The sequence below is a fragment of the Pan troglodytes genome, chromosome 2, assembly GCF_028858775.2.
Source record: "Pan troglodytes isolate AG18354 chromosome 2, NHGRI_mPanTro3-v2.0_pri, whole genome shotgun sequence".
Taxonomy (NCBI): domain Eukaryota; kingdom Metazoa; phylum Chordata; class Mammalia; order Primates; family Hominidae; genus Pan; species Pan troglodytes.
In genome coordinates this window covers 127,706,027-127,728,978 of record NC_086015.1, presented here as the reverse complement: position 1 = coordinate 127,728,978, position 22,952 = coordinate 127,706,027, and the positions used below count along the sequence as shown (strand labels likewise).

The window sequence follows — 22,952 nt, the reverse complement described above, 5'->3', positions numbered from 1 at the left end:
TTCTTTCTATCTTTGGTTATGATCTTCCTCTAATCAGTGAGCCTCACTCTGAGTAAATTTTTTTAAAGCCCTTTTGACTTTAGCACATTTTACAAGACTTTAAGATTTTGTCTTCTTGATAGTAATCTTATAATCTCATAATTTTCTATATTTGCCTTTCATTATTGATATTCCTTATAATGAGATAATAATAAGGAATATTGATATTCCTTATCAATTTTTTTTTGTAGACACAAATTTACTGAGCTCCTTGTGCAGGTGAATAGGTTTCTTGAAATACATCTTCTGATTCATTCAGCAGGGGATTGTTTGTTATTATACATAAAAGAACCAAAATTTTCAAAACTTTCCATCACATATGAACTATATTCCTCTTCAGAGTCTCAGAAAGACCAGGCGCGGTGGCTCATGTCTGTAATCCCAGCACTTTGGGAGGCAAAGGCAGGTGGATCACCTAAGGTCAGGAGTTCAAGACCAGCCTGGCCAACATGGTGAAACCCTGTGTCTACTAAAAATACAAAAATCAGCCAGACCTGGTGGCAAGCACCTGTAATCGCAGCTACATGGGATGCTGAGGCAGGAGAATCACTTGAACCCAGGAGGTGGAGGTTGCAGTGAGCTGAGGTCACATGACTGCACTCCAGCCTGGGCAACAAGAGTGAAACTCCATCATAAAAAAAAAAAAAAAGAGTCTCAGAAATAGAATCACGCCTATCTTTTATCTGAACTGTTTAGATTCTACCTCTCTCGGTCTAAAGTACCATCTGACAACCCCAGTGTTCCCTTTTCTTGCTATCTGAATCTCAGGAAAACATAGTTTAGTTCAGCTAAGGCTCCAGTTGCTTTCATTACTACTTAATTTTCTTTTGTCAAGATGAATTAAGTCCAGTTTATCTCAAGGCTTCTTTCATTTTCAGAGATGAAATTACCAGCTTAAAAAAGTATTTTCTTAACATTATTAGTCATTGGCAAATGCAAATCAAAACCCACAATGAATACCACTCCACACGCTCTAGGATGGCTATATAAAAAGACACAGTAACAAGTGTTGGTGAGGATGTGGAGAAACTGGAACCCTCACAAACTGCTGGTGAGAGTACAAAATGGTATACCTACTTTGAAAAACAGTTTAGCAGTTCCTCAAAAAGTTAAACATAGTAGAACTCCATATAACCCAACCATTCCACTCCCAGGTATGCACATAAGGGAACTGAAACATCTGTTCACGCCAAAACTTGAATATAAAGGTTTATAGCAGCATTATTCATGACAGCCAAAAGCCAGAAACAACCCAAATGTCCATCAACTGATGAATAGTAAACAAAAAGTGGTATATCAATGAAATGGCATGCTATTTAGCAATAAATAGGAAAAAAGGATTGATACATGCGAATAGCATGGATGAATCCTGAAAGCATTAGGCTAGGGGAAGTAAGCCAGTCACAGAATATCTCATATTGTATGATTCCATTTATATGAAATGCCCAATCAGGCAAACCCATAGAGACTGAAAGCAGATGAGTAGTTGCCAGGGGTTGAGGAGAGTAGGGAATGCAGAGTGACTGCTAATGGGCATGAGGTTTCTTTCTAGGGTAATGAAAATGTTCTGGAACGAAACAGTGGCAATGTTTGCACAACTTTGTGAATATAGTAAAAACCATGGAATTTGTAAAAAATGAAAAACAAGATAATCTTTAAAAAGTTTTACTTTTAGAAGAAATGGAGTTCTTTCAAATGTCATGATGACTAAGCTTCCCCATCGCCGTGTGCCTTGACCCCTTATACATTTTGAAACCCATAATAGGAAAATACCATTTCTATACTTTTAATGGACTGTGTATAGGCCTACCACAACATGAAAATGATGTTTTCCTTTTTTCCTCATTCAAACTTTTTATTTCATTTTTATTCTTATATTTGTGAGCTTTTACATAGAAAGTATCTTTCTATATCCAATGGTTCTTCTACTTGGTCTGTTCCTTTGGACCACAGTATTATTAAATTCAATGTACTCCATTGCCCTATTCAACCATAAGGGCCACCGTATGTATTCTCTTGTGGCTAAAGGTCAATTTGGTTTCCATTTCAAATTCATTTTATTGGTTATAAAGATTATAATCAAAGACAGCTGATTAGAAGAGGTTTACCTCTGGAAAGTGGGATTAGGGTGGGGCAGGAGGCTGCTGCCTCTAATCAGAAGCTCCTCAACTGGGTTTGTTATCCTGTAGATATTCTAGTATGAATAACCATGAGATTTGGAACATGATAGTTACATCGGGAGGGACAGAGAACATAGACAGCCAAAGTAGAAGATTCATATTAAATATAAATGAGGAGGGGGTGAATCTACTCAAACTTCCTTTTTTCCTTATGGTCTTGAATGGTTGTAGCCTCCTTTGAATGTGTAAAATGCAGTTAGGTAACCTAGGGAACTCAAAATGAATAGTGTGGTTCTTGTCTTTAAGTATCCTGTCGGCTTATATAGGCGATAACATTGCATAGATTACTGGAGGAGAGATGGTCTGTGCCAGGTGAAGGGTTATACGGACAAGGGCCGTAGTGCAGGGAAGAGCTGGATCATATCCTGGTATGTGGGAAGGATCATAGAGCAGGAGGCTCTAGAGTGGAAAGGAGGGGCTCCTCTTAAAAAGCACAAACTAGAGGGAAGGGAAGGGTATTCCAGGCAGAGAAATGTATGAAAAAAGGCACATAGACAAAAAAGAATATGATGTATCTCTCAGAGGCTAAGAGAATACATCCATTCAGCTGGAGCATAAAGCCTGCATAAAATAATAATTGAAAATAAAACTGGGGAGGTAGGGTGGCACAGCTGTAGAGTTGTGGAGCATTATCCTAAAGGCATTGGAAAATCATTAAAGTTCTTGATCTGGGTGGTTATGTGACCAAAGTAGCATTTTAAAGATGAATAGCAATAAAGGACAGGGTGGATTGGAAGGAAGGAAAGACCAAAGGCATGCAATCAAATTAGGAAGCTACTACAGCTCAGGGTAGTAGCTATGTAAATGAAAAAGAGGAGAAATATATGAAGACGGTTACAAAGGTAGGATGAATAAGATTGACTGAACAATTCTTCACATTTCCACTTTGATTATGGAAAGATTTTGATCCTATGAAGTTCTGGGTATCTGCTGTGATCCACCCTATGCAGATAGGAACACCAATGGATCTCATACTATTCAGCCTGTTAATGGCTCATTATGAGCCCTATTTGGAGAAGGGCGGATAAAGCCAACTTGTTAATTCACAGCCATTTTAATTTGGATTTGAATAGGGTTCTGTGCATCTGCCACCTTCTTTGTGCTGTTTGCTTTTACTGGTATTGAAATGAGTCTCTTATCTGTGCTCATAGCTTTTTGCATTAGACAAAAAGGCCCAAAACTCACAAGGATGCAGGGAGAGGCTCCCCAATATTGAGAGTTCATAGGAAAAGATTCATAGAGTGGATAACCACTTCTGAAATATCAGCTCAGGAATGAGGCTAAGGGCCTAATTTTGTCACACCAAACCAGAGGAACATTCCTTATAGTGTCAGAGGGATCTCCGGATAGGATGTTTCCCACCTTGACCCCAACAAGAGCATCTCTCAACCTGGGAAGAGCATATGTTTTGTGTGGAAGTGATGCCAAAAAAGCCTCCTATGTGGCAAGGAGCCCCGTTTGAGAGATGAGGACGTTACAAAGAGGAAATTGAGACAGATCAGATTTTCATTCAAACCCAAGCATCCTCAGATCAAATCCTGGCTGTGAAAACAGATGAAAATCAGGTTTCCTTCTATTATAGCATTTCCCACAATCTTGGTATGAATTGGTATGTACATCCTTGCACATTTTGCTCCCCAGAGACCCAGCCTAGCCTAGCTCATGAGCAGGTTTGAGGCCAGATGTAAATAGCTCAGAAAAGGAGAAATTCACCTGTTTTGTATACCCATATATAGTCACTAGCCCTTCTAATAAGGTGGACTTCCCAAACCACTCAAATTGCAAGAATATGTGGATATCTGCAGTGTTCACATGCACATGTGATATTTTTACATGAATACACCCTTTTCCCTGATTTGGTCTGAAAGAACACAGCAGATTCCAGAACCTGGAGCCTGAAGATGAGTATCTGGAAGCACAGTATATAGCAGTTGACTTCCTGCATACAGCTGCTCTACCCAGCAGCTGCAATTCTTTGGGTATTCAGGTTTCTAAAGAGACAATCCTTTAGGACATTTACATGCTTCCCCCCTTGCCACTGTAGCCAGGTATTTTTGCTTACAGAAGCTGTCTTTGCTTCCATAATGTGAAATTGGCCAGAATGGAGAGTTCTGGGTGGATTTGGGGGAGGCTCTGGGACGTTTCCTACCTTGGCAGGCACCCTGAATTCCCCATATTCTTTCAGCAGTTCCTGAGTCTCCTCTGTGGTCTCTCCAGTGGAGGTATGTGTTGAGAGGTAAAATTCACCTGTTTCTTGGATCCAGTCAAGCGCCTATGGGAGGAAACAACTCATCCAGTCCCCCAAAAGGCAGCTGTCAGTAGGAAAACATGCCATACTACAATGAAGGTTATTGTTGGGACAACTTAATGGACCCAGGAAACACTGACAATTTGATTGGTATGTAGCTCTGGAGTTGTTTTTTTTATGAATGAGCCCTCCCTTGCTTTGGAACATTTACCAGCAAAGACAGCGTCTCCCCCAGTAGACTGAGGACTCTTCTAGGCCAGCCCCAATATCATCCACGAATTAGGGCATAGTGGGTGACCTAGCATTTCCTCACATCTCCTGGTACCAAACTCAAAACAGAGAGCTTGGTAAATGCTGAATTGCTGACAGGTGACAACCTGCTTTCTTTCTTCTTTATTCCCCACTCCCATCCCCAATTTGCTGCTGTGGCCCTCTTCTGGACTAAGCCTTGGTGATGGGCCTCTGTATGCTCCCCAGAACTGAGATAGTGCCAGGGAAAGCTTTGGACAACCTGCTTAGCGCTGCGCTCGAACACCACATATTGCTGGCATTGGTCTAACCGCCGCTTCTTCAAGGTCCAGAAATGCAGCACACGATTCTCCCTCTGCAGGAGCTCACTCAGGATGGCTGTGGGCAGAGGAGATGCACGATGGTCACAAGGGGCTCTGAGCAAATCCAACCAACCCCTTCAGCCCCACGGCCCAGGTGCCAGGTGACCATGACTGTGATTTCAAGCATCCCCATGAGACTAATCCAGCATCAGAAGAAAGGGAGCAAAAGCTGGATACAGAAAGGATTTCCCAGAAACGAGCAAGGTCGAGGAGTCTAGGGGGAGAGCCGATTGATGAGAGTTCCATCAACTAAGGTGGGAAGAATATAACACCAGTGACTTACAAATGACCCCGATTCTCTTTATAGCAAAATTAGTCCTTGGTTCTAAGAAATCTTAGGAAGCAACTAATTCAATTGGCCCCCAGAGTCTAATGAGCATGGGTGGACCTTGACAGGAATCTCAGTCATTCTTAAGGACTCATTAGAAGAGAGGCAGGAGATTTATAGTGGAATGAGGGCTGGTATCACTGGCTTGACAACCCACATCATGAGCCATGTTCTTGGACCTGCACAAGAGGTTGTGCACACAGCACTTTAACGGCACAGCCTCTAAACACTTCTAAATAGTGGTCATAGGGAAGCTGTGTTGGAATTATGTCTTCATGTTGTCTCTGGGCCCATGTTGTTTTGGATGTGATCATAAGAAAAGCTAAAAGTGATGTTAAATGAGTGTATATACAAGGAATATAGCAAAGCAAGTGGGCCATGGTTAGGTATTCAGTCCATGCTATTTCCCTCTCTAAATTTTCTGTTGTTTCAGGAATAGCTGGGTACGTGGATAGATGTCTTAAGCATTTTAAATAGTATGTTCTATGCTGGAAGCAATCAAATTTATTTTATTATGTCTTCTTCCTGCTTCCTGTTGCCATATTAGATATTAACAATATACAATAATAACCATATGAATATCACATACTCAGTATGTGGAAGACACTCATTTTTATAATACCCCATAATGCATGCACCATTATTATCTCCATTATACAGATGAGAAAACTGAGGTTTAGAGAAAGCTTTTGAGAAAGCGTAGGGAAGGTAACTAGCTCAGGGTTGTTCAGATAGGAAAGGGCAGAGTTCAGATTCGGGCCAAATCTGACTTCAGAGCCTGAGTTGTTAGTCACCTTGGTCTCCCATATTACTAAGACTATAAAGTACAACTTTCTATGCTTTATGAAGATGGTACAACCCAAAGTGAAGTGCTTGCACTGAGAAGTTTTTGTTGATTTTATGTACTTTTCATACTCCTTCATTCTCACCTCCCCAGCCAAGTTAGGCTTTCTGAGGACAGAATCTGTTTTTCATCTTTTAGGCTAAGTGCTTTTTTTTTCTTTCTCTCTCTTTCTTTCTTTCTTTTTCTTGTTCTTTTTTTTTTTTTTTTTTTTGACAGGGTCTTGCTCTGTCACCCAAGATGGAGTGCAGTCATAGCTCATTGCAGCCTCAACCTCCCAGGCTCAAGTGATCCTCCCACTTCAGCCACCTGAGTAGCTGAGACTATAGGCACACGCCACCACACCCAGTCAATTTGTAAACATTTTTTTTTTTGTAGAGATGGGGGTCTCACTATGTTGCCCAGTCTGGTCTCAAACTCCTGAGCTCAAGTGATCCTCCTTCCTCGGTCTCCCAAAGTGCTAGGATTACAGATGTGAGCCACTGTGCTCAGCCTGTTTTGGGTCCAATCATTCACCCTTCCCTGTATCTAAGCCTTTATCATGTAACTTTTTCATTCCTTCCCAAAGAGGCAAGTACAGTTGCTCACTCCCCAACTGATCTCTGGCTTAGCTACATAACTTGCTTTAGCAAATGAGTTGTTAACAGATAAAACACAAGGAGGGCCTTGAAATGTACTTGCAGACTTGACTTTGCTCCTTGTACCTCTGCTATCACCACTATAGGAAATTCTCCTGGGTAACTGCTGCCCCTTCGACCCAGGTCCCAGAATAAATACACGTGGAGCAAACAAGATCTTACCTGGAGTGAAGGAGCCAAGCTAGCTAGACTTGCAGACTGAAGCACAACTGTACTGCTGAGCCCAGTTGAGATGCTGCTCCTCAGCCAATGCACAGCCACTTCAACAACATATGCTTACAGTTGGATATCATTGAATTTCTTGGTTGTTATGCAGCCATATAACAACCAGCAGCATAAAAAAGCCAAAAATACATGGCACTGGCTTTGAGTCTAGGTAGTAGGTGAAAAGGAAACTGATATATAAGGGATTGTAGGTCCCTGCTCAGGTGGAAGCTTCAATTGGGCAAGGAAGGAGTAGAAACCCATTTCTTTTAGTCTTTATGTTCCCTAGCCAGAGTTTTGCTCATTGAAGCTCCCTCTATGTTGTGACTGAGGGAATCAACCCAGATCTGGCAGAAATCATAAAGAGTTTCAGGATTATTTTCCCCCCTCTTCTCGAAAGCTTTTACATGGGCAACAACTTGGTCTTGCCTCCAAGAAGATGTAGGCATTTCCCACTGTCTCTGGGTGCCTGTTATTCTTCAGCATGCAGAGGTGTAGGTGGGATATGTGGTCTCTCAGTAGGCAGCTGGCCTCACCCAAGCTCCCATCTACATTTGGAAGCCAGAACATATGCTTTCAAATGTGCTGGAAGAAGTGACATAATACCAGCTCCCCACAGGTCCCCTGACCACAAATAGAATAGCACATTTGGAAGAGAAACTCTGCTCCCTCCTCTCTGTAGGGAACTTTGATTCTATTCTTTCCAGTGGCCTCTGTTCTCTCCAACTCTTGAGCTATCTGAGCAAAGAGGGAAGCTCTTCTTAAGCAGACCACGCACCCTACCCTGTCCATGGTGTCTCCAAGCCCACACCCCACTCCTCACTCCAAGTCGGCTTGGGTTCCATTCCTAGCCTCGGGCTCCAGAGTTATATTTCTCTGCCTTGGCAAGATGACATTTGTTAAACTCTTTACTCACTCAAAGGCTAATTTCTGCATGGTCAGAATAATTCCACAGATAATGATTTAAGTTTCACATGGTCAGATAATAGGCAATTTTTAAAAGTTATGTATCTATTATCATAGACTTTCTAGAATTTGGAGATATTAAAGATTATGTAGAATAGCACTTATCTAAATTTTATGAACACACAAATCACCTGGTTGGTAGAATTGGGCAGTTTTGCCAAAATGCAGGTTCTTTGTTCTTTTTTTCTTTTTTTTCTTTTCTTTTTTTTTTTTTTTTGAGACAGCCTCTCACTCTATTGCCCAGGCTGGAGTACAATGGTGCAAACATGTCTCACTGCAGCCTCCAGCTCTTGGGCTCAAATGATCCTTCCATCTCGGCCTCCTGAATAACTAGAGCTATAGGCACACCACCATACCAGGCTAATTTTTTAATTTTTTGTAGAGATGGGGTCTCAATATGTTGCCCAGGCTGGTCTTGAACTTCTGGCCTCAAGCAACCCTCCCATCTCAGCCTCCCAAAGTGCCAAAATGCAGTTTCTGACTCAGTCGGTTTGGGTGTGGCCTGAGATTCTATATTTCATACACCCTCCTAGGGATGTCAATGTGGCTGGTCTGGGAACTACAATTTGAGGAGCAAGAGTCTAGATGCTCCCCTCATTTTAAATAAGAAACTAAAGTTTTAAAAGGCTTAATCAATCAGTGACAAATCCAGGGTCAGCATTTGGTTTTAGGATTCTCAGTCCACATTCTGTTCCTAGGCTATAAGACACCCTAGTCTTGTGCTGTTCAATATATTAACCAGGAATCAAAATCAGTAATTTACATTTAAATTAGTTAATATTAAATAAAAGTTAAAATTTTGTTCCTCAGTTGCACTAGCTCAATAGCTGCTGTATTGCACAGCGTAGATACAGGCAATTTCCATTATTTCAGAAAATTCCACTAGGCAGTGCTGTCCAGACTCTAAGATAAATGAAAATACTTGGGGAAATTTTATCCTTGTTTTTGCCTTCCAGATCTTGATGCATGTTTAAAAATTGACCATGAATCATTACTGCCCACACCATCCCACATCATACATTTTCATTTCTAAGGAGAAGCAGCAGGAAATTTGAGATTGTGTGAAAACTGGGTATATGGTATATTTCAGGGAGGGGCTGTCGCTGAAGTGACTGGTGGCTGGGCAGGTCTCTCACTGACCTTTCACTTGTTGCTCGGGTCCCCGAGTGTGGCTGGCGACACTGGGCATGCTGACGTTGTTCCTGTGGATGTACTTGAGAAACACCTCAGCATTCCGCCGAGCCAGGGTGCAGGCCTGGGAAAGACAAAGCTGTGAGGCCCCTGTCCCAGCAGGTGTATGGAATCCAAGACAATGGAGAAGGCATACCCTCCTTCCTTCCATATTTTCTTTTGCTTTTTTTTTTTTCATTTTTGAGACAGAGTCTCACTCTGTTGCCTAGGCTGCAGTGCAGTGGCATGATCATAGCTCACCGCAGTCTCCACCTCCCAGGCTCAAGCAGTCCTTCCATCTCAGCCTCCTGAGTAGCTGGGACTACAGGTGCCCACCACCACACCTAGGTAACTTTGTGCATTTTTTGTAAAGATGAGGTCTCACTATGTTGCCCAGGCTGGTCTCAAACTACTGGGCTCAAGCAATCTGCCCACCTTGGCCTCCCAAAGTGCTAGGATTACAGGCATGAGCCATGGCACCTGGCTCCTCCTTATACTTTTTAGGAGGCTCAAGAACTCTGAAGGAATCTAGAAGGAGCAGAGCTCTGGAAGTCACCACTGGTTCATGGGGACTCCAATTCCAATTTATGGAGCTCACCCTTCTGAGCTTTCCTTTTGTCAAGTGAAGAATTACTATTACTCCCTGTGTCTCTGCCCATTCCATCTCAGATAAAAATCAGAAATGAGCCACCCCTCGTCTCCTTCTATGTTGACCAGGCATTACTAACATTCACTCTCAGCCTACTTTTCCTCAGCCACCAGAATGCCTCTTACGTGACCACTGGTGTAAGCTCAGGAAACATAAACCCACTTGAAAATCAGTGTGACTTAGACTTGAGCAAGTAAATTTGGTAAACACATCTATTAACCCTACATTCCAAATCTAAATGGAAATTACCAACATTTTTCAGACTTATTTGCCCATGAAGTCCCCCTCATCTAAATATCACTAATAAGCATTCTATTGTTGAAGAATGCCAGTCTACATAAAGGACTAATAGCTGTTATATTACCTACCCCCTTTACGACTCATATTAGCTGTGGGTGGCAGAGAGAGGGCTGATCACATTCTCCTTGTTGTGCTGATGGACAAGACTGGAGCCCAGAAAGGGCAGGAGCCAGGAAGCAACACAGATCTAGGATCTAGGATGACTGACAGTATTTCTTGTTCCTCTCAAGCCTAGTATTTTCTGGATTTCTCTACAAAGCAGGTTTTTTTTCTGGTTGTAAAGTAATAAATACTAGCATACTAATTTTTAATCCATAGTTTTCAGAATTAAATTATCTCTAGATAAAACTGAAATTTTATTTCATTTTTCTTTGAAATTTTTTTCTTCTACACACCCTGAAATGTAAAATTTTAGAATCTCATACTTTCCCTCTGATCCTACAAATAATATAATTAAAAATTATTATATAATTAATAGAAACAATTATAAAATTTTATAATTTTCTGGTTATATAAAAAAATTAGCAACAAAGGCATCTGGAATATCTGGTACACAAACGCCTGCTGGTGTGTCCATGAACACAGAGGCTCCTGAATAAAACAGCTTGATGGTGGTCTCAGCTTAAGGAGTTTCAAGTGGATCAACTAATGAATACAAATAAAGAGCTCAATATTCTATTTACTGGGCATATCATTCCCACAGTGACAGGGAGCTTCTCACTATGGTTTCAGGGACATATGGAAAACATCAGACCAGAGGGTTTTCTATTTCTTTCTTCAATAGAAACATTTTCATTTAATTTTATGAAGAAATATATTTACACTTCTGTTTGAGATTTTTATATGCTCTACTTAAATTGTTCCATTTTAAAATTTGCTTTGTAATAGGGAAAACTTTAAAAAATCATCATAAGCTCTGCACAGAAGAATTTCTATTTAGTCTTATTAGTAAGAGCTGATTACTAGAGGTTCTGACCCATATAGGTGCGGATACCAGATAGATAGGAGGAGGGCAGGGAGAGGCCAGCTTAAAAAAAATAAAAATTAAGCTCAAAGTGGTAGTCAAGTAGAGGAAATCCCTAATAAAAGAAAGGCAGTTAATTACAGAATTGAATAAAATCAATGGCAACATGTCAGGGTATAAAAATTGTCTCTTCTATTCCCAGAAACCTGAGAGGAAGCAGAACATGAAAGCAAGAAATCTGAGAGCAAATGCAGCCTTTAGATGAGCTTGAACACAGAAGAGAGGCGATCAGAGGAGAAGATCAAAGGCTGGGGAAGGAGGCTCACAAGGACTTCCCACACCAGCTGACAGTCTGTGCAGAGCAGGCCTGTGCTTCCTCCCTCAGAAGGCAGGGCTCTAGCAGAATATTCGGAATAAGGCATTTCTCTCTTAATACAGAAGAATGAACAGTGTCATGTGTGTTGGTAATTGGTAATTGCTAGATTGATAAATAAATAGGGCATCCAAATTCATTTCTTTAATTCTTACCCTAATTTTTGCATCTTCCATTTATAAAATATTTTAATCATGTTTTATATCTAAGCTTATATCTTTTTGATATTACTATCAAAAAATAATTTAATTAGCCAAACACAACTGAATGAAAGCATGTCTTTTTCTCAGTTAACAACATCCACGGGATACTGGGATATCTGAAGATTGCAGTAGTAGTAACAGTGTATCCTGATCGCCTAACTATACAAAAAGTGCAAGAGAGAAATAAATGTTGGAAATGTAACCTTTCACCCTTTGAAATTAACCAGTCAACACCTTCATTACATTCCCTTACCCCTTTAGGGAACAGGTTAGAAAAAAAGAGGGGCTGGGAAGCATGTTTGAAGCTGTGTGTGTGTGTGTGTGTGTGTGTGTGTGCACGCGTGTGTGTGTGAGAGAGAGAGAGAGAGAGAGAGAAGGAGAAGAAGGAGGAGGAGGAGAAAGAGAAAGAGAGAGAAAGAGAGAGAAAGAGAAAGAAAGAAAAGAGAAAGAGAAAGAGGATGAAAGAACAAGGCGGCCAAGGCCAGGAGTCTGAGCCCTTGCATGACAATGTGCTCTGACCTTAAGAAAGGCCTCCTTTTGTTCCAAATGTTTGCTGATGAGGGGAATGACATGGTCGATCTCTGCCGCTGGCCCCAGCTTATCTCGTCCACCACACCAGTCCTCATCTCTCCGGTATTCTTGCTCTAAGCTCTCCAGGACACTACACACCTAGTGAATCATGGAAGAAAAGACTCAGTAAATTAATTATTCAGGAATTATTCTCTGAGGACCTTCAGCCTATAGAAGCCTACACATATGACATTTTTCATTAGAAGTTTAATGCCTCTGAGACATCTAAGAGAAATCCAGGAGGCAGTGACAGTCCTGTGTCTGAAACCTGGGAGACATGATGACTGGAGATACAGATTTTGGAATCATCTTTTTATGGGAGTTGATGACATTACCTAGGAATAGTAGGTAAAGTAAGAAAGTAAGACAGTCTAGTATCTTTGGAGTTTCAGTGTTTTTACACATTATATTGTTATAATCTCACAATAACTATAAATTAGGTAGAACAGGAAATGAGGTTTGGAGAAGATACTTGACTTATCCGACCATCTGTACTTGTCCCATAGTAAGGAGCCTCAAGCAGAGACAAAGGAGGAAGTTGCCTATGTTGTATGGTTTACAGGCCATAAATGAATGTCATCTTTTTCCTCCCCTGGGGAAAAATGTCTCAAAAATCCCACCATAGGACATGACATCCCCAGAACCTCTATTACAAAATACACATTTCCTGTAGAGGGGTAACAAATTTGGGTTAACCTAAAAGACAGTTAAGAAGCTTTTTAGTTCTAAAGATGCTGAGAGGTCACGCTAAGTGACCTTATAAATGAACTCAGAAGAGAGCAAAAGCATTTTGAAGGGAGTTTGGAGGGAAATTCAGCCTGGGTCCCATAGTGGAAAAACCAAGGCAGCCTAGTATCAGGGCCTGGAGGAGGATGCAGAAAATTGAAACTCATATACCTATACAGCCATCCTTCCAAATCTGTGGGTTCTACATCCATGATTCAACCAACTATGGATTGAAAATACTTAGTTAAAAAGTACAGCAATAAAAAATAATACAAATAAAAACAATAGCATATAACAACTATTTACTATAATACTTAGGTATTATAAGTAATCCAGAGATGATTTAAATTACATGGGAGAATGTACATATCTGTGAGGGGTCCTGGAACAAATACCCCATGGATACTGGATTTCCTTCAATAGAGTTTGGGAATGATTGGATTTCCTTCAATAGACTTTGATTACTTGTTTGGATATGGCAGTAGGGAAGAACTGCTATGACTATCTTTGGCCTTCTCTGAGAAAGTCTTTTGATGAAAGATGTCTTTTATTTTATTTTATTTTATTTTTTGAGACAGAATCTAGCTTTTTCACCCAGGCTGGAGTGCAGTGGTGCAATCTCGGCTCAGTGCAACCTCTGCCTCCCAGGTTCAAGGGATTCTCCTGCCTCAGGCTCCTGAGTAGCTGGGATTACAGGCGCCCACCACCACATCCAGCTAATTTTTGTATTTTTAGTAGAGACAGGGTTTCACCATGTTTGTCAGGCTGGTTTTGAACCCCTGACCTCAAGTGATCCACCTGCCTTGGCTTCCCAAAGTGCTGGGATTATAGGCGTGAGCCTCCGTGCCCAGCCAAATGAAAGATGTCTTTGGATAGGGCATTCATTGAGTTATGAACTGAACTGAAAGATGTGCTGAAAGCTGTCCCAGGAAGAACGCTCTCATAGCCAGACATGCTTCTCATGTCATGAGAAGATCTGTCACCAAACTTGAGGTGACTTCTTAGTCCCATCTCTAGCATCACACCTTTCTTTCTGCAAGGCCTGAAACGTGCAGGCAGCTCATGTTTTGAGATAAAACAGCTTAAAGACATGCAAAAACTTTAAGAAAAAGAGTACTTGAGATCTGTCCCATGATAGGACTGAACTTAGAAGCAAACAGTTTGGGAGTTAGAAGAAATGAGAAATACTTTAACAAGACAGGAAACAGAAATCCAGAGGGGTAAAGTAACCTTCGGCAAGGTCACTTCAGGGTAAAATTTCTTGACTCTTACTCCAGTGTCCTTCACCATCTTGATCCATCTCAAATTAACATTTGTGTATAATATTAGACAGGAATTAAGCCTCATTTGTTTCCATATGGATATTCAGTTGTCCAGTATCCTTTGCTGAAAAGACTTTCCTTCACTCATTGAATTTTTTTGTCAAAAATCAACTGACTGTATATATGTGGATCTATTTCTATAACCACTATTCTGTCTCATTGTGTTTATTCTTATACCAAATACGATTCTGTCTTGATCCCTGCTGCTTTAGAATAAGTCCTTAAATCAGGCAGTGTGACTTGTCCAAGTTTGTTCTTCCTTTTCAAAATTGTTTTGGCTGTTCTAGTTTCTTTGCATTTGTATTCTTTGCATTTGCATTTTATTTCCATATAGATCTTAGAATAAATGTATTAATTTCTACAAAAAAAAAAAGCTTGCTGGAATTTGATTGAGACTGTGTTGAATCTAGGGATCAACTGGGGAAGCTCTCTATCATCTTAGTCTGCAGCTCCTCACTTCTGTGGCCATCAAAGGAGTCATCCATCTGAAGCAACAGAAAGGACTGAGAGAAGGGGTGGAGACTCTCACCCTGGCTGCAGGGCCCTCTGATGCGCATGTCATATTTGCTCCAAGGAAGACTTTCCGATGGTCCCTGTAAGTCATCCAAGGAGAATGATTCTCTGATTTATTTCTACCAGGGAACAATTCAGAGAAGGAAACTACTATACACTGAGTAAAATTACTCCTGTTTTAAACCTGTTTCATAAAAAGAATTCCCTAACAGCACCCAAAACATTTTAAAAATCCTCTTAGCCCTGTGCAGATTGCTGTACAGATGAAAGGGTAACACACTGCATCGTTATGGCCCTGCTGTCCAGCTCCTGCCTTTTCTCCCACAGCAGCATCATCTTATCTGGTGTGTTTCTAGTTTCCCAATGACAGAGAGCTGTGTTTCCTCCATTAGACTGGGGGCCCAAGGAATGAAAGAACCATGTGTTTTTCAAGTAGTGCATAATGCCTAACTGTGGTAGATTTAATTATTGTTCAGCAACTATTCATTCTCCTCTCCCAACCTTCATAGGAGGCATTGCTGCCTCACTAATGTTGGCTTGGCCATGTGACTTATTTTAGCCAATGAGATGAAAGAGAATATGACACAAGCAAAGACTTGAAATGCACTTGTATGGTAGATTTTGGACTCTTGCATTCCTGCCTTTAACTATAAATGTGCCTGAGATGGCTTCAGGTCAAGGAGGACAAGAGACATGGGAACAGATCTAGACCCAGTCTGCAGCTCGAAGCCTAGTTCTACCAAATTCAGCCAAGATCAACTGAACCTAAGACACTTAAGAAAAAAATAAATGTTTATTGTTTTATGTCACTGAGTTTTGGGTTGTTTTGTTACACAGCACTATGGTGGTAACAGCTGACTAATATACTGCCCAAATCTAGCATTTAGTATACACCCAATTTCTATTTCAACACCTCCCTATAGATCTGGTGAGTTTCAGAAATTTATGAGACAAACCCCATAGTCCAGTGCTCAAATGGAAAGGATGATAAGAAAGTCAACTGTGGTGTTTCCACAAACTATTCTTCAAATGTTAGTACTGAAAGGACAGGCTTCTCGCTGACATAAGTACTGCACATTTATACTGCAAGGCAGAAAATGGCCCCCTGGCAATCTCAGCCCCACAAGCCCCACAGTCCTTTCCCTCACCTGTTCAGAAGTTTTGTAAAAGGCCACAGAGGCATTGACCAATTTTAGTCGGTCTTCCATCTTCAGCATGAGCTGCTGCCAGTGGAGGGCCACCTTCTCAGCACATTCCCGGATGGCATCGGCATCGTAGTGGCCGGCCTGGAGCAGCACCTCGGCCTTCTGCTGTACCTGCAGGGCACTCTGGTGCGTCTTCTGCAAGGAAGTGGCATGAAAGAGGGACTGGGCACAAGGAGAGGAGAGAAAGGTCCGTGGGAACAACCCAGGCGTGGTATGGGAGGGGGTGGAGTGAGGCGTGAGTGAAAAGATGCAGAGAAGTTAAAGAGCTTTAAATGACTGATCCATTTTGTCATGACCATTAATACATTATTATTTTTAAAGCATATTTAAAAAAAGAATATCATACATTTTTATTAGCTAATCTCTCACGACCCTAACTCCTGTCCCTTCTTTCTTTTTCCTTGCAGCACTCTAGATTTTAAGGACATTTCAGTTTCTGTAGTAGAGAAACAGAAGTTATGTATCAATCTGCTCACTAATTGGTTCATAAATTTCCTTTACAAATAGAATAATAAAATTGTACATTGAGTTTTCGAAGGAGGTTACTACGGCAGTCCCATTTTACAGATCAAGTATAGACAGCACATGAAAAGAAACTTCATGTAACACAAATCTCAGCTAACAATGCAATCATTTAAAACATTAATAATCAGTTGAAAAAGATTCCAGTTGAAGGAATAAATTTGGCAGGTTAATAAAGCTAGAGAGTAACCTCCTACATCATCTCTTAATTACTTCACTAGGGGGCATAACAGTGCAGGAGATAATTCACTTCAATACATAATCCCCATGTTATTTACATATCCCTTGAGGAGATACATATATATATAGAAGGTCTATTTTCTTTCTTTCTTTTTTTTTTTTTTAGACAGGGTCTTGATCTATCACCGAGGCTGAAGTGCAATGCAATGGTGCAATCATGGCTTGCTGCAGCCTTGAACTGGGCTCAAGCAATCCTCTTGCCTCAGCCTCCAAAGTAGATGGATAGCTGGGACTACAGGTGTGTGCCATCACATTTGGCTAATTTTTCACTTTTTGTAGAAATGGGATCTTGCTGTCTGCCCAGGCTGGTCTCAAACTCCTGGCCTCAAATGATCCTCTGCCTCAGCCTCCCAAAGTACTGAGATTACAGGCAAGAACCACCACATCTGACCAGAAGTTCTTTTTTTTTAATCCTTTTTATTTATTAACTTTTTATTTACTTTTTTACTTTTTTTTTTATTAACTTTTTTATTTTCCCTGATGGAACCCAGGGTCCTTTCTTAGGGTTCAAGAAAGAAGTCAAATTATGCTCCCCACCAACAATCATTGTAAAGGCCTCTAGTAACACTGTCAAAATGGGTTAAGCCAAACCCAACTGCTTTCACTCCCTTTGAAATAGCTTATCTTCCCTAGCATATTTTCCTTCTGATGGACAACCTAGTCTGAACTGAAACATTTAAGGAGAAGCACAGGCCACCTGGAGAAGGAGCATATGTTGCAATTCTGGTTCCGTTCCCTTCATTGTTCTAGGCAATGCAGACTCTGCCTACCTTTCATTCCCAATATCTTCTAGAAATCCTAACTGCTCTGCCATGCCCTCTTGAGACTAAGTGGCCTATATCTCAACATCAATTCCAAGAATATTTGATCAAGTTGTATCCAGATAGAAACCCAGAACTGATTAAGAGGTGTTTATGCTTAGTGAGCCTCTATTCTGCAAAGATGAAATGGTGTCTAACACAAATGAATACATATTGCATATGCAGTCATGTGGAATATAGTCATTTCAAGCACTGTGAATACATTTACCCATGCTTCCTCAAAAGCTCATTGAGATGCTTAAGTGTGTTATGACACTTGGTCTTACTTGCCCACCATTTGATTGAGGCAAACCTTTTCATTGAAGATAAAGAGGAGGTATGGCCAAGAGCTGTCTTCATTCTGCCCAGCATGCCTCATAACTGTGCTATACCTCTAATCTGATCGCTCAGCCTTCATTTTCTTCGTTGCTGCTTATGACTATGGGAACTTGACTGCTATGTGCCCAACTCTTTTTTTATTTTTGAGACAGGGTCTCACTCTGTTACCCAGGCTGGAGTGCAGTGGCGCAATCTCAGCTCACTGCGACTTCCACCTCCTGGATTCAAGCAATTATCCTGCCTCAGCCTCCCGAGTAGCTGGGATTACAAGTACCCACCACCATGCCTGGCTACTTTTTTTTTTTTGTATTTTTAGTAGAGATGGGGTTTCACCATTTGGCCAGGCTGGTCTTAAACTCCTGATCTCAAGAGGTCTGCCCATCTTGGCCTCCCAAATTGCTGGGATTACACATGTGAACCACCATGTCTGGCCCCGATTCTTGATTATAACCCCAATCCTGATTTTTTCTTTATAGTGAATACATCCTAACACTGTGATATTTCGGTGTGTCAGAAAGCTACAATAGAGACAGCTGATGATAATAAAACTCATTTCCTTTGGTTAATTCTGCCTTAGAAAATGATTTGCTGATGCTGTGTGTGCAATATGAAGCTTGTTTTTAAATCTCAAATTCCAGACAGTTCTTCTAGTACTAGTAATGGTTCCTAAGAAAATATCATGCATCTTAACACTGTTTATACATCCAAGATGGTTTCCAGGAAATTAAATGGTTGCAATCAATCAACACTAGCTTAAAAATGTCTAGCAATCAGTTGGATTACTGCATAAAAAGACACAGGCAATTAAAATTTTATTATTTTGCCATGATTGTTGTAGAAATGACTCATTAACAATTTTTTTTTTAGTAAAAGATAACATCTTTGCATTTCTTACACACTCAGAAGTGGGTTGAATTCTATACTGAACCATAAGTAATGAATGTCTTTGAAGTTTTCATTCTGTCTCTTTTCCCATTGGTAATTAACTTATTTTATTTTTAATATAGTTCCCACGTCCCATTTCCTACTCTTTTTCCTACACCACTCTAAAGCAATCAGTTCAAGTCTCTCTGGGAAGGACAATGTCCTAGTTAAAAAGGATAATTAAGGGTACTTAAAGCAAGACAAAATTTATATTAGATTATCATAAATGAAGTTTTATTTTTAAATAGCCTTCTAAAAAGCCCCTGTTGATGAGCTTCTTCTGGTTGCAGTTTATTCTTTAAATATTGTTCTACCAGCATTATTGAACAACTACTTTCAGCGGGGTAAAAATATCTGGTGCAATCTGCTCCAATGCTCATTATCCTTGTTAAAAGGCAGACTCTGACAATAGTATCTAAGGGTTACATGTAAACCAAATGGTTAAAAATAGGATCCTAATTTATAACGACCTTTGCACTTGTTTATCCTCAAACCTGAGTGATTTGCACCGGAAGTGACTTCTAAACTTTTAGTTTTACATTTCCTCACATGGTACATATTTAGAATGTATAAAAAAACCAATGTACCAGTGGCCTTAAAGGTTGAAGGTACTGAGAGGTAACAAAGATTCTCATATGAAGTGTGAATACTTGTTTTCTAATACCAGGCCTCCCTGGGGGATGAACTCTTGCATTTGCTTCCCTATCAATTCTTGGGTAAGAGGAAGGCTCCCTGGACCATTCTACTAGAAGGGGTACAGCCTTCACTGCCTGAAGGAACACCCACACCTGAGAATCACCCTGCCTGAGGTACAGAGCAGAAAGGCGAAGGGAGGACAGTGCAGCCAGATTTGGGTGTTACCTCGATGGCCAGTTGGAACTGCTCGTGCTCCCGCTGCAGCTGCTCTGCTTCCGACAAAGAGCTGGCATTGACCAGGCTGGCGTTGAGCATTGACTCTCCATTGCGGATCCATCCCAGAACCTAGGGAATCGGGACAAGCACACAGGTGAATGGCCTTCCACAGTTTCCCCAGAGCTGTTGCCTCCTCTCACGGGGACTTCAGTTGGAGAGCTCACTATCTTTTATCTTCTGTTGGAGAGAGGACAGCAAATGTCTCCATAATTAAAATGGTCATCTCCCCAATCATACAGAGTACCTGTGCCATAAGGTACTTATTTTATGTACCTGCTTTATTCCCAGCTCCACGTCACCCCTCTGTCCCAATTTCCTCACCCACATAGTGTAAACATTACTTAACGTGGTTGTACTGTATGCATGTCTAAACTTCCTTCTGGAACATAGGATGGTATAAATAAATAAATTCCATCTGTTGGTATCCTTTTCTTTTTTTATAAGGTCCAGTTCAAATAACAACAACTTATGGAAATCTTTTGCACCTAATCTCTCCTGCTAGAAACAATCTCTTCTTCATCTAGTGCAAGCATATCATTTTGTATGTACCACCGTTATGGTATTCACCACAGACTTCCTGGTTTCTTTATTTCAACCTATGTTTCATTCCCCACTGAGAACATAAACTTCCTGAAATCTGGGGCAATATATTAGTTGTATTTTAGTCTCACATAGTACCTAGCACAGTACTTTGCATATAATGGGTGTGGTGTAGTTTTTGAAGTAATTGAGAATACCCAGGTCACACCTGAGCAGTGAGTCTAATTTCCTCTACCTTGCAAAATAACCAAGAGTAGGCAGGTTTGAACCTCAGTAGGTAAACAACCCCAAAAAAGGAGAAAAGAGAAAGAAAACAAGCAAAATAGAAGTAATAACCCATATTCTGGATCATCAGAAAAAGGGGAGTAACTATAATATAATTGACTTAAATTATTTAGAGGCCATGGGTAGGCTGAATACAACTTCTATGTGATGTTAACAATCACTGGGAGAAAGAAAACTCAACGAGGGAATATTAGGATAGAAGAAGAAACAGCTGACACTGTCTAGACAGTTCTAGGTGAAATGGGGATGTGGCAATTATCCAGCTAATAAAGTCAGAGCAAATAATGCAACTGGAAGAGTTAAGCTCTAAAAACCTACCTGGTGTCTGGTCACCAGAACATTGCCAAACACTTTCTTTACTAGGGAGTCTGAGAGTTTTCTTGGAGAAGAAATAAAAGCTATTCTGAAAATTCAAGATCAGTAAATACCACCCATCTGTCACCTCATGCCAAAGGAGAAGACACCACTATCTGTTTCAGATTTGCTTTCATATTTTTCTCCCCTCTACTTCCTCACATTGAACAATTAGAAAGTACCAAGCCCAGTCTCATGCTCTAGAACTCATAGGCACCTCTCAAATTTCATCCCTGGGCAAAAAATGACTCATGCCTTATTGTGCATAGATAACATCAGGTCATAAATCCCACTGAAGCTGGGCTACTTGGATTGAGATGTTAATTCACGGCCAAGCTAGCAGATTGTAGATGAGATGCCAATCTGTAAAGCAATTAGTTACAGGAAATAACTGCTCAGAGTGTTCACGTGAAATCCCTCTTGTCACTGGTGGACTGTGGCTGGTTGGCTAGAGGTGCTAATGATTTTGAAAAATTGCCTGTAACTTTGGGCACATGCATTCACAGACTGCATGCCCAAATGCCTCATCTCTTTGGGAAATGGAGCTCACAGTGTCCCTCTGCCATGATTCACTGCATTTTGTTTGGTCTGAAGATTCATTTGAGGGTGTCAGAGAAACCACTTCTCCAAGTGCATCACACATCAATGTCTGTGGGACAATTTGACTCCCTTTGGGTCTCTTCAGTTTTGTTAGAAAATTTTTCTCTCCAGTTTCAGCCAACAGGAAACATGAGTTATAGCTATGATGGTGGGATCCCTACTTACCAGCTTCCCATTTAGAAACATCATGGGTTTCAGTACCTACTTTTTAAATTATATAACATCACTTCCTTATTCATTTTTATTTACTAAATGCTGTTTAAAAAGGCATTCCAGGACTTTAAAGTGGGAGATTTGGTTTTAGGAAGCTAAAAATGCATGGTAGTTTATATCTATGGCTTAGCTCCAGGGTGGGGCTGAACCCTAGGAATGAGTCAGTCCTGGACATAGAACTGGCATAGTAGAGAAATAACATAAAATTTAGAGTCAGAAATCTGGCTTTTTTACTTACCTGGCAAAATCACTTAACCCCTCTGAGTCTCAGTTTTCTCATCTGTAAAATAAGGATAATTGTACCTTCCCTTTCTGCATTTCAGGGTTGATGCAACAATGTGTAAAATGTAAAGTCTGATGATTATGATGGTACTGGTGGTGATTTTTAGTTTGTAGAAAAGCTGGATAATGATGTGATTATTTATACCTCTCTTAATGAGAAGAGAGCTTTATTCCAGAATCTGTATGAGCTTACTGGCATATTCTGATGTGATGTAGCTTCCTTAGCTGTTTTGTCATCATTATCCTTTTACTCTGATCACTGATAACCCTTGTTGGTATAATCTTCTATTACTGGTATTTTTAATCTTCCAGGTTCATAAAACTGGCTAGTTATTCTTCTGTGAGCATACAAATATGTGCAAGTTAAGAAACATCATAATTAAAATGAGAAAATGTTGGTTCTACTAATTTTGAGCTGTGTGACATTGCAAACATCATTTAAGCTCCCTAAGGCTCAGTTTTCTCATCTGTAAAATGTGAACACTTTCCTTGCATAAAGGATGGGGTAAAGAGAAAATAAAATAATTAATGTAAAAGCATTTTTCAAACTGTAAAATGAATATTGACATTGATCAATCATTCTAGGCAACAATTTACCTAATAGGTTAGATGATCTTTAAAGATAATTTCCAGTTCTAACATTCCACACTACTTTCAAAACTCAAAGAGTGCCCCTACATCTATAGGGTATCCAAGAAAATCAGTTAGTAGAAATGAAGGACTGAAAGAATATCACTACTTGGGGACTTAAGAGCTAGGCCAAAAGTTCAGCTCAGTCTGAGCTTGAGGGGGAACTGTACATGAAGATCTATTGCTTCTTCAGGTCAGGAAAGCTCAGCTAAGCCCAAGTCAGGAGAATGGATTTGAGTAAGTGGATGTGGATATCCACAA

At 40.5% G+C, this 22,952-nt stretch overlaps 1 protein-coding gene across 29 annotated transcripts in view; it reads right to left on the bottom strand.

Annotated features, from left to right (window-relative positions):
• KALRN (kalirin RhoGEF kinase) overlaps positions 1 to 22,952 on the bottom strand; it is a 690,517-nt gene that overhangs the window by 276,677 nt on the left and 390,888 nt on the right. For 21 of the 29 annotated variants that reach the window (XM_016941792.4, XM_016941796.4, XM_016941780.4 and 18 more), the window contains 6 exons: positions 19,737 to 19,856; positions 15,994 to 16,212; positions 12,234 to 12,383; positions 9,196 to 9,310; positions 4,979 to 5,094; positions 4,369 to 4,491 (listed from right to left, as the gene is read on the bottom strand). In XM_016941792.4, the coding sequence (XP_016797281.2) occupies positions 4,369 to 4,491; positions 4,979 to 5,094; positions 9,196 to 9,310; positions 12,234 to 12,383; positions 15,994 to 16,212; positions 19,737 to 19,856 (843 nt within the window). The remainder of the gene's footprint in view (positions 1 to 4,368; positions 4,492 to 4,978; positions 5,095 to 9,195; positions 9,311 to 12,233; positions 12,384 to 15,993; positions 16,213 to 19,736; positions 19,857 to 22,952) is intronic. The other 8 variants (XM_016941798.4, XM_016941788.4, XM_016941785.4 and 5 more) reach the window with 1 other exon arrangement.